Below are 12,173 nucleotides of genomic sequence, written 5' to 3'. Positions count from 1 at the left end.
AGAGCTACAAACTTCTTCTAGCTCCAAAACAAGGCAGGTAATGCAACTTATGCAAGTAAGTGGAGGATGCCCAAAAGATTCAGAAGGGTGTGATGACTGCTTTGAAAAGGCATCACTTCCTAACATAAGCGAAGAGGAGAAGAGGAAGATCCTTCACTTTGTGATTATTGGTGGTGGACCCACTGGGGTTGAATTTGGTGCAGAGCTGCATGTTTTTCTTATCGAAGATATGGTGCAAGCTTGAAAGTGCGTTATATCGACTAGAGGGGGGGTGAATAGGCGATTTTTATGAAAGTCTTCAAAACTTGGGAGTTATGAAGACAAACAGTGAAGATTATGCCTATTACTATGCAGCGGAAGTTAGATTACACTAGGCCAGCCATGGTCATGTATTCAATAGAGTGAAAGCACAGTGACAAACAGCTTCAGTGTAATAAGGATCAAGTAGGAAGAAGTTATGAAGCCAAACAGATCATGCATTCACGTTGTGAAGACAAATGATAAAGCAAGCATGCAATGACTTCACAATGAGTAACAGCAAGAGAAGGATGTGAAGAGGAAACCAGTGACTCGTTGAAGACAATGATATGTTGGACCAGTTCCAGTTGCTGTGACAACTGTACGTCTGGTTGGAGCGGCTAGGTATTTAAACCTTAGGACATACAGTCCCGGACACCCAGTCCTGAACACACAGTTCAGGACACCCAGTCCTCACCGTAATCTCCTTGAGCTAAGGTCACTTAGTCCTCGCCCAATCACTCTGGTAAGTCTTCAAGGTAGACTCCCAAACCTTCACAGACTTCGTTCACTGGCAATCCACAATGTCTCTTGGATGCTCTGAACGTGACGCCTAACCGTCTGGAGGATTCACAGTCCTCAAGTGTAATAAGTCTTCAGATCACACAGACAAGAAGACTTAAGTGATGCCCAATTTACTCTGGCTCTGGTGGTTAGGGCTTTTCTCCTCACTAGGAATTTTCTCTCAAAGGCTTCGAGGTGGGTTGCTCTCAAACGACAAAAGCCGTGCACTGAAATCTGAGCAGCCAACCGTTTATGGTTGTGGGGGTGGGCTATTTATAGCCACTTGGCAACCCGACCTGATTTGTCCGAAATGACCCTGGGTCACTAAGGAACTGACACGTGTCTCAACGGTCAGATTTCGAACTCTCATGGAAACTTTACTTGGGCTACAAGCAAAGCTGACTTGTCCGGCTCTGGACAAGATTTCCTCTCATTGTCTTCACTCGAAGACATAGGTTTTTGATTTAGGCATCACTTAAGTCATTCTGACTTGTTCTCCCGGACCCCACTTAACAGTACGGTGGTTCCTATGACTCAACAAAAATAAACAGAACTACGAAAGATCTAAGTCTTCGAGTTCCATAGGCTTCATAACGTGTCTTCTGTTGTCATAGTCTTCAATGTGAATATCTTCATATACCACCTTTGACTTCAATGTCTTCATTCATTTTTAGGGGTCATCTCTGGTAGTAAACCGAATCAATGAGGGACTTCTACCTGTGTTTTCCTGCAATTCTCACAAACACATTAGTCCCTCAACTAGGTTTGTCGTCAATACTCCAAAACCAACTAGGGGTGGCACTAGATGCACTTACAAAGCTATATCTTGCAATTGAAGAATTTTTGAAGATAAGAATTATTCAGCAAGGAGAACATATATTGAATATGTAGGTCACTATTAACTTACCAGATAATGAGCATTCATCAATCCTGCAGTAATAGCTAAAAAACTATTATATGACAGCCGCTCATCACAAAGAATATGTTTTGGTATGAATAACAATCCTCCAGGGAAATTAATGTACTTGAAAGTCAGCTTCCATGCGCAGATAATGAGTTTGTACTGCTGGTTCACATATAGGAGCCTAGAACATGCATGCTGCAGGTAGTGTGCTCCCAGCTAATCATCTCCTGGGATAATACTCAAATAGTGTCAGAGAAAATGAACAATTTGAACATTTATTATTATTAGGAAAACAGTTTAGTCATTAAAAGTGGAACATATATCCTGATCATTGATTTCTTACCAGGATACATTGAACAAAACCACCTTACCTCCATGCTCCAAACAATGATAGCGTAGGATTAATTCTTACCAAATATTATTAGTAGTTTTTGGATTGTGGCAGATTCCTCCCTGATCTTCATCCATTTTGCTTTTCTTTTTAAGTGGATGTTCCTGACTTCTATGAAATTATCACGCTTACTGTAAACATTGCAATTTTATTGGGAATATGACATTTTGTTGATTTGACAAGGAAATTTTTCCTACTATTTCAGTATCAATGCCTTTCGTTGTAGCGTCAGTAGATCTTCTCTTTTCTCCATGTTTACTATGAGATGATATATCTATTTCTATAAAGGATAGCTCTGTTTGCTGAAACAAAGTTCCAAAGAGATGACATCGAGTTGAGTATGGATTCAGAGTGATAAAGGTCTCTGGTGGAGGATCATTGGTGTCGTATGGGATGGACATTCGGTCTACTGGCATAGGTGCTCGTCCCTTGACTGGACTGGTGTGATGGAGCCATGGAGATGAAGTGTTTGTCAAATTTCTTGCAAGGGTCGCTACTTGCTTGCTGCCATAATATTTAAACAATTGTTGATTTTCTAAAATGTGTTTTCGGCATTAGTAGACTCACTTTTGATGTGTTGGTATTATAATGAAACGTACTTACCATTTCAGTTTGCATCTACAGTCTAATGCTTATGGTTTTCGCCGATGCCATTCAGGTGCGCATCAAGGTCGAGTAACCGCGCTAGCCACGTCTCCTTTTACTGTACCGCACCTCGCCTGTAAAAAGTAGCGATGGCATCGGTGAAGACGCATCCTCTTTTCCTCGCAGCCTGCTCTCCACCGTGACGCTAGGGTTCCTAGCCGCCGCGGCGCGCACAGCCGGCCGGAGCCACCTCCACTCCGGCGCTCATCGATAGTCCTCTTCGCCGTTGCCCGGAGCTGCTCCGCCCATCTCTGTCCGTTCCCGAGCGGACTCGGCCCGCCCAGCAGCCCATCCACGCCGGCCGGCTGGAGCTGTGCCGCCCACCACAGCAAAGGGGTGGGGGAGGGGGGGCGTAGAGGATGGGGGCAGCAACGTCACGCGGTGGAGGTTGCCGGTACGCCGTACACTGTGTGCACCTCCATGGGATCCCCACGACACACGGCTCTGCCATGAGGTTGTGGTAGAGTTGGTCTTCTTCCCCGCTGGCCAGAAGATGCAAGTGTCTACCCACTTCTTTTCCTTTCTCTCTATAGATAGAAATTGTGCTCTCTCTGAGAATTATTTTTACTTTTTAATGTGTTATTACTTCTGTTCTTGTTGATGCCTTAGGCCGATGTGCTGCTTTGAGTTTTCTCTTCTTTGAGGCATGGTAGTACAAAAAGTTGAACTTAACTGTTGCAGGTCACCACCTGTGGCAAAGATTAGCAGGGAGTGCAAGGTTGTTGTCGGATGCTCAGGAATGCAGCGGGAGTTCGCCTGTTCTCGGCTTCCTGTTCGGAGTTGTATAGTGCCACCCCTGTAGACTCCACTGGCAGCGGGATCCAGGTCCCCCTTGACCTCTTCCTTTGTCCTTGGTTGACAAAAACACTAAGCAATCCTCACATTTCAAAAGTGCTTCAGGTCCAACTCCAGGATATTTGATTCAGTAATCAGCTTCAGTTCCAAGTTTCAGTGCTTCAGAAATATTGGTTTTGGTAATCAGCTTGCCGAGATGGTACCTGGACATAATTTACTTGCGTGCTATAGCGTGTAGAAAATTGTCTAGTTAAATTGATCAGTGTACAATCTCTCGCTAATAGCATATTTTCAGAGGCCACGCTATTTTGTATAGCACGCTATTCATTAGATCTGCCTACTCCTGTATTTTCAGTTACCTGTGTGACTGAAAAAATACACTATATGTTACTATGCTATATTTCCTAAGTTATGTATAGAACCTCTGCCTATATACTTGGATCACCGGATTGTTCAATTCTTTTTATGCATCAAAACTACAGAATTACTACTTATCATTGCAGTGTCGTGTTCTGTGTATACCAATCTACCACTATAATACACCATTCTTGAATTTGGATTCACCACCTACTTGCTTTTTAGTCTGCTCGAGGTCGGCCATGGAGGTTTGGCCCGACCAATGGATGGATGGGGATGAAACCCTAGGCCAACACCCACCCATGGATGGATGGGATGGGGCGACGACGACGGCAACAGCGGCCTTCTCTCGGTGCTTGCTGATGTGGTTGCCATCGACGCCGGCGACGAGTTGCAGCACGTAGACATCAAAGGTACTGACGCCCTCCATCGTCCTCCCCTCACCTCATCTTCTTCTTTTGGATTTTTTGATTTGATCCGTGCGGTTGGTTTCTGCAGGCTGCGGGTGTGACGGAGGAGCACCATGGCGGGCGTGCAGACCATGTCTCTCTATGTAAGGCCCTCCATTCCCTCTCTTTGTTCGGGCCATGCTCAGGCAGTCTTTTCTCTTCTCTTCCGCAAAAAAAAGTTTTTTCTCTTCATGGTCTGAACATGTTGGAGGCCATTATTTCTCCTCTGCCATAGTTTGCTGCTGCTGCCATGTTAACTGAGAGTTGGTAACCAATATCAAGTGATTTGGAATTTGTTGATCTGAACCATAAATGTGATGATTTATCACAATTGTCATATGATCGCAATTTTGTTGATCACATTACATCTATGCGCTATTTGTTTGTTTATTTGTTTAAATCCGTGCTTCCACTTTGAGGTTGAACAATAGGTTAAGGGAGCATTCCTCAATTTTTTTGGGGTCCAATGGAACAGCAGGTGTGTGGAGAATTAACGCACTCGAGGACTCTAGAATATGGATGGAGAGAACGACAGTTGAAGACATGGATATTGCTATCCGAGCACATATAAAGGGATGGAAGTTTATGTTATGGTTTATGACTTTTTTGTATGGCATTCATATCTTTACTGATCATTCAAACAGTGCTACACGAATTTCCATTCAGTGTTAGTGTGAATTGCTGGAGCACAATATGACTCATGCTCATCTCCATGTCAATGCTAGGAGGAGAAAAACTACATTCAGAGGTTACGGAATGGCAATGGGTGGGTTACCTCCCAGGAGCAGATGACTGGCATGGTTAGTGATCACTAGGCCATGAATCTCATGGATCCCATGATACAGGTACATCAAGGAAATTTTAATAAGTTCATGGCACAACATATAATTTAATGTTAGCTTTCTACATTAAATATCAGGAAATTCCTATTAAATGAATCTTAACAATAAAGATACAGTTGTCTACATTTAGTTTTCTTTTCTATTGCTGGGTAATCTTCTTATGCCATCATTTTCTGAGTATTTTTATGGTGTAGGTATCTGGTCCAGATCCGACGGAGACAAGCAAAATCGTGCTGCTGCTTCTTCTTTCGATTGTAAGTGAATCCTTTGATGACAAGTGCTATTTTTTGTTGTATTAATACTGCATCTGATTCACATACTTCATCTAACCTTGTTTGAGAAATTGTGCATGTTTTTGCTACATTGGTCCAGGAAAATCCAGGTGAAACCTTTCAGGAACTCAGGACGACACGCATTGATTATATTTCATTGTGATGGTTGCTGCCAACACAGCTACTATTGGTACACGCAACTTCTATTTCGCTCGTCACCGGAAACCACCGCCCAGATCCATCTCTTCTCAACCATGCCGACGTGGTGGTCAGGGGTGCTTACAACTTGTGAGGACCTGCGTTCTCGCTGTTGATCCGTGATGGCATGGCCTCCCCGTGCCCTAGCCGCGTTCTAGCTGATGGTTTGGGTCCACCAGCGGAGGGAGAGGGGGACGACCTCTATCGCTCCTTCTCTCTAGCCTCTTCATCTTGATGAAGCCGTAGGAGTAGAGGCGCACACGCGTGATGGATCTGCTCCAAGCACCTCAAGCCACGCATCTTCAAGGTGATCACTTCATACACATTCAATGTCAGTTCCGCGTTTACTCCTTTTTTGGGGTGGATGGATGCATGATACTCTGATAGTAGCAGGCAGCTGTAGTACATACTGCAAATTGGCACGCTGAAACTAGCCTGCAATTTTCTCGGAAATTTTTATGTCACATGCTAGTGGAGTGGATTATAACATTTCAGTGGAACAAATTGTAGGTATTTCTTGTTTGCTTCTCAAAGAAAAGGATGTTATATTAACTTGGTGTTGCTGTTCTTGGTAGGATGAACAAATAGCACCTTGCAGGCTCTTGATTTTTTCCACGATTCCCCTTGAAAGGATATAAGTTTGCAGTTTTTTTATCAGTTCTTCTGAAGCAAACAATATGTGATGGATAGCTACAATTATAGCTTCTTTTTATATTATTGTCCTGATCGAGGTTCTTGTAAGGTTAGATATGCCTTGCTTTATATATGTTGGCTTTATCGCATTGTTAGACATTTGAAAACGTGAGGCTAACAACCGTTAGTTCAATGTTACTAGAGAAATGTGTGTGTGTGTGTCTGAAAATGACTGTATGGGACACAATGAGACGCTTCAACAAGGCAAGTGCGCCACAAGAACGCTCTCAGGAGGCCCGCCATTGGCGGGCCCCAGCCCCTAGTCAAATTATGATTATGTGGCACTAGGCAAAGACGTGAGGATGCCAACGATATCTTATATGATCGGGTAGACCCGCCGCCGCCAAGTTAACCCTAGCTGAGTTCATGCATCAGTACAGTTCTGATGATGGAGCGGTGGCAGTTGGCGGCGGCGGCCTTTGAGAGCACGCCGGACCAGTGTGTGTCCCAGACCCGGCAAGTGGCTAGATTGGGGTCTCAGGTCTTAGATGTTAGCCTTGGCTGCGATGTCTGTTTGGTATTAGGCCTAGTCTATTTGCGCCCCTTCATCAGCTGGATAGGTGTAGCGACAGTCTGTTGCTTAGACGGTGGCTTTAGTCTTACTGTTGTATCACTTTGTAAGGTCTTGTGAGAATAATTAATAAAGTGGTCGTATGCATCGCCCAAATGCAGAGGCCGGGAGTCATCCTCCTTTTCTAAAAAAAAGTAAACCCCAGCTTGCACGCGCGCTGTCACGCACCATGGCGCAATGTCCTGCTCCTACTCCCGGCAAGGTAAGCAAGCACCTTTTCCCTCCGTCTCCCCGCGTACGTACATTGTGTACCTCTTCCCCTCCGCCTCTGCTTCCCTCTGCTTCAATTGTGGCGGGGACTACAGCTGCTGTTACCGCACGCAAACGGGACGGAGCCCATGGACGATGGCATGCTCTGCCGCGCCTCCGATCCGGGGGTCGCCGCGGCGGGTGGCCGTCTAGCGTTTCCTCCCCAACGCTGACTTGGAACTATTCTGGCTCCCCATATCGACACCAATTTAGTATACCACGCTGACTTGGAGTCCTGTATCTGCCATTGATTTGCTGATCTTACCATATGTAAATTCTGTTGGAATGATTGCCCTTAAAGCATGTTTCCAGACTAGGATTTGTCAGATCTTAGAATTGGTTAGCTTTAGAATATGAAAATACTGGATGTTGTCTTCCTATAATAAAAAAGAGAACTGGGGTGTATAAGATTTAGTTGTATGTCTTAATCACAATATCTCAAAATTTTGTGATAGATAGTTTGTAAACCATGTCAGGGAGATGGAGATGTTCAGTTTTATAAATTAGATGCTTTTCGATCTGCTTTATAAGTAAACCATGTCAGGGAGATGGAGATATTCAGTTTTGTCATATGGAGATGGACCTGTGAGGTCTCAGTTTGTAAACCAAGGTCCTCAGTGCTAGTTTTTTAGATGTTTTTCTTTCTGCTTAATAAGTATGAAGATTTAAGGCATCACAGCATAAACGTAGTCTGAATGTTCACACTGGTCATTCATTTAGGCCATGGGTAGTCATTATGTTCTAGTTCTGGACACCCATGAATGTAACAGCAACATTTACTCCCATAGCACGTGTCTATTTGTGGGGTTTATGTGTAACTTTACGTTACTTGTTCTATTCATTGTCGGAGATGCTGATGATCTTCTCATGTAGTAGTGTAAAAATTATTGATGTTTGGTGTGCACATTTGTTTCAGATGCAGATCTTTGTGAAGACCTTGACTGGCAGGATCGTCACTCTTGATGTTCAAAGTTCAGATACTATCGGCAATGTGAAAGCTAAGATTCATCACAAGGAGGATTTTCAACCATACCAACAGTGTCTCATATTTTCTGGCAAGCGGCTGGAGGACGGCCGCACCTTGGCCGACTATGGCATCCAAAAGGGGGTTACCCTTCATTCTGAACCCCGCTTCCCCGGACATATTAAGATTTCTGTGAGGAGCCTTAATGGAAAAATGATGACCTCGCAGGTCCATCCATCAGATACCATCGGTGCTATGAAGGCAATGTTTTTGTTTGAACACCACCTTATCTTCAATGGGAAACAACTGGAGGAAACCCGTACTTTCGCTGATTATGATATCCAGGATGGATCTACTCTTGATGATTTCCGCCTCCATGCAGGGATGAAAATCAACATCAATGTGTTAGACAACCCTCTCTATGTTGAGAGCTCAGATACTATCGACAGTGTCAAGGCGAAGATTAATGATGAGTACGGTATCCCTCTAGCCCAACAGCGCCTCGAGTTTCACAGGATAAGGAGGACGTCCGGATTTCATCCATACTCTATCTTACAGGGCAGCCGTACTTTGGCCGATTATAACATCCAGAATGGAGCCACTCTCGACCTTATCCTCTGCCACCGACCCAGGCCGATGCAGATCTTCGTCAAGAATTTGGGACGAAAGACTTTGACGTTTAATGTTCAGAGCTCAGATACCATCCGCAATGTCAAGGAGAAAATTCAGCAGGTGGACGGTATTGACCCGGCAAGCCAACGCCTCATCTTTTCCGGGTGGCAGTTGGAGGATAGCTTCACACTGGCAGAATACAATATCCAGCATGAATCCACTTTTCATCTTTGCCTCCGTCTTTATTCATGTGCTAAATGTCCAGGAACCCATCACTAGAGAGTGTATTACTACCGTCTCTGAAGCGATTTGCTCGAATCATCTTTGGTCCTACTTCTAGATATTAGTAGGTTTTTGTTTTAAAAAAAGATTTTAATAGGTTTATTCATGTATCTATCGTGTGAGTTTCCAGTTTGGTTGCTTGCTTCACGCTACGCAGCACAAAGCGAATCAATGCAGTGCACTGTTTCTTCGCAGTTCGACAATGCGCTCTGAAGCTCAGCAGATCACACAAACTATGAAATAACATATGCTTCCCTATCTTGTGTATGCTGTAGAGATTTATATTCCTCGGTTTGTTCCAAACTTCTCATCCCTTATGATTGATCTAGCACAATTCTCTAATATTATTTCGGAGATGACATCTTACTTGAGCCAGACAAGGAATTTTAGATAGAGTAAGTTATAGGTTTTATCCCGTAGTTGACTGTTCAGACAAGAATTAATTTTTTTTGCCACATTCTACCTTGTAATTTTTTTGACGCATTCTGACATGCGGATCTGTTTACCCAGCACGCTCATGTCAACAAGTTTTTCTGCACGGCTAGTTTCCACTGGGCCTCCTTCTCTCAACTCACCAGCATCAACGCCATTGCCGTCCATCTGTTCCGGCGCCACCCCCCCCCTGCCAGTGCAGTAGTGCCTCCTTGAAACTAACTACTGGTTCCCTCGGAAAGTTTCCCATGACCCCATCGCATGGCGGCCGAGGTGAACGTGAGAACTGTTGAATTCATGCACCAGTCAACTCATCCAAAAGACCGAACTGATTGAGGGAGGTGGGCAATATATTTCAACACTCCCTCTCACATCTAGGCTATTTTAGTCCTTCGACGTGGGCATGTCTCGGTCATGTCTACATAGTTGTCGAACCCGTAGGGTCCGCACACTTGACGTTTGGTGACAATCGGTATTATGAGTTTTATGTGTTTTGATATACTAAGGTAGTTCGGAGTCCCGGATATGATCACGGACATGACGAGGAGTCTCAAAATGGTTGAAACATAAAGATGGATATATTGGACGGCTATATTCGGACAGCGGAAGTGTTCTGGGTGATTTCGGAGAAAACCGGAGTGCCGGAGGGTTAACGGAACCCCCCCCCCCCTCCCGAGGATAGTTGGGCCTTCATAGGACATAGGAAGAGCGGAGGCAGCCCACAAGGGGCAGCCGCGCCCATCCCTATAGGAAGTCCGAATTGGACTAGGGAAGGGGGTGCCCCCCCCTTCCTTCTCCTCTTCCTCTCCCTTCCTTCCTTCCCCTTCTCCTCCTAGTAGGACTAGGAAAGGGGGAATCCTACTCCTACTAGGAGGAGGATTCTGCTACCTCTTGAGCATGCGTTGGTTTTCCCTTGAAGAGGAAAGGGTGATTCAGGAAAGTAACATAAGTATTTCCCTCAGTTTTTGAGAAACCAAGGTATCAATCCAGTAGGAGATTACACGCAAGTCGCCTAGTACCTGCACAAACAATCAAGAATCTTGCAACCAACGAGATAAAGGGGTTGTCAATCCCTTCACGGCCACTTGCAAAAGTGAGATCTGATAAAAATAATAAGATAAATATTTTTGGTATTTTTGTTGTATAGATTGGAAAGTAAAGATTGCAAAGTAAACGACGACAGAGATAGCTAGTTGACGGGAGAGTAATATGATGTAAAATAGACCCGGGGGTCATAGGTTTCACTAGTGGCTTCTCTCAAGATAGCAAATATTACGGTGGGTGAACAAATTACTGTCGAGCAATTGATAGAAAAAGCGCATAGTTATGAGAATATCTTTCCACGATGGTTTTAGGGTATAAGAGTATATATAGGCGAAAGAAGTAGGTCGGTGGAGCTGCGAGGGGCCCACGAGGGTGTGGGCGCGCCTGGCCCCCTGGGCGTGCCATCCTGCCTCGTGGCTTCCTCGCTGCATCCTTGACATCAACTCCAAGTCTCCTAGATTGCATCTGTTTCAAAAAAGATCCTCACGAAGGTTTCGTTCCATTTGGATTCCGTTTGATATTCCTTTTCCGCGAAACACTGAATTAGGCAAAAAAAACAATTTGCACTGGGCTTTCGGTTAATAGTTTAGTCCCAAAAATAATATAAAAGTGCATAGTAAAGCCCATTAAACATCGAAAACAGATAATATAATAGCATGGAACAATCAAAAATTAAAGATACATTGGAGACGTATCAAGTATCCCCAAGCTTAATTCCTGCTCGTGCTCGAGTAGGTAAATGATAAAAACAGAATTTTTGATGTGAAATGCTACCTAACATAATCTAAAATGTAATTTTCTTTATTGTGGCATGAATGTTCAGATCCGAAAGATTCAAGACAAAAGTTTAATATTGACATAAAAATAATAATACTTCAAGCATACTAACTAAGCAATCATGTCTTCTCAAAATAACATGGCCACAGAAAGCTTATCCCTACAAAATCGTATAGTTTGGCTATGCTTCATTTTCGTCACACAAAAATGCTCTCATCATGCACAACCCCGATGACAAGCCAAGCAATTGTTTCATACTTTAGTAATCTCAAACTTTTTTCAACTTTCACGCAATACATGTGCGTGAGCCATGGACATAACACTATGGGTGGAATAGAATATAATGATGGGAGTTGTGTGGAGAAGACAAAAACAGAGGAAGTCTCACATTGACGTGGCTAATCAATGGGCTATGAAGATGCCCATCAATTGATGTCACTGTGAGGAGTAGGGATTGCCATGCAACGGATGCACTAGAGCTATAAATGTATGAAAGCTCAACAAAAGAAACTAAGTGGGTGTGCATTCAACTTGCTTGCTCACAAAGACCTAGGGCATTTGAGGAAGCCCATTGTTCGAATATACAAGCCAAGTTCTATAATGAAAAATTCCCACTAGTATATGAAAGTGACAATATAAGAGACTCTCTATCATGAAGATCATGGTGCAACTTTGAAGCACAAGTGTGGAAAAAGGATAGTAGCATTGTCCCTTTTATTTTATTTTATTATTTTATTTGGCCTTTCTTTTCTTTTCATTTGGCCTTCCCCTTTTTCTTCTTTTTGGGACATTTCTCTATTAATGATGAACATCACACTTCTATTTATTTACAACTCAAAGATTACAACTCGATACTAGAACAATGTATGAATCTATATGAATGCGTCCGGCGGTG

At 43.7% G+C, this 12,173-nt stretch overlaps 1 protein-coding gene and 1 long non-coding RNA gene across 2 annotated transcripts; both read left to right on the top strand.

The window, feature by feature from the left end:
- Positions 1-4,929: 4,929 nt before the first annotated feature.
- Positions 4,930-5,876, top strand: LOC125511654. Its single transcript, XR_007285053.1, has 3 exons — positions 4,930-5,187; positions 5,379-5,438; positions 5,557-5,876. It is a non-coding gene; the product is annotated as an uncharacterized LOC125511654 (long non-coding RNA).
- A 2,207-nt stretch (positions 5,877-8,083) lies between these two features.
- LOC125511653 (polyubiquitin-like) lies at positions 8,084-9,043 on the top strand. Its single transcript, XM_048677080.1, has one exon. The coding sequence runs from the start codon at positions 8,084-8,086 to the stop codon at positions 9,020-9,022; it is 939 nt and encodes a 312-aa protein (XP_048533037.1). The 3' UTR covers positions 9,023-9,043.
- The last annotated feature ends 3,130 nt before the right edge of the window (positions 9,044-12,173 follow it).

Source organism: Triticum urartu, chromosome 5 (genome assembly GCF_003073215.2).
Source record: "Triticum urartu cultivar G1812 chromosome 5, Tu2.1, whole genome shotgun sequence".
NCBI classification, from domain to species: Eukaryota; Viridiplantae; Streptophyta; class Magnoliopsida; order Poales; family Poaceae; genus Triticum; species Triticum urartu.
The sequence above is the reverse complement of the archived record's forward strand: the minus strand, read 5'-3'. Positions and strand labels throughout refer to the sequence as shown.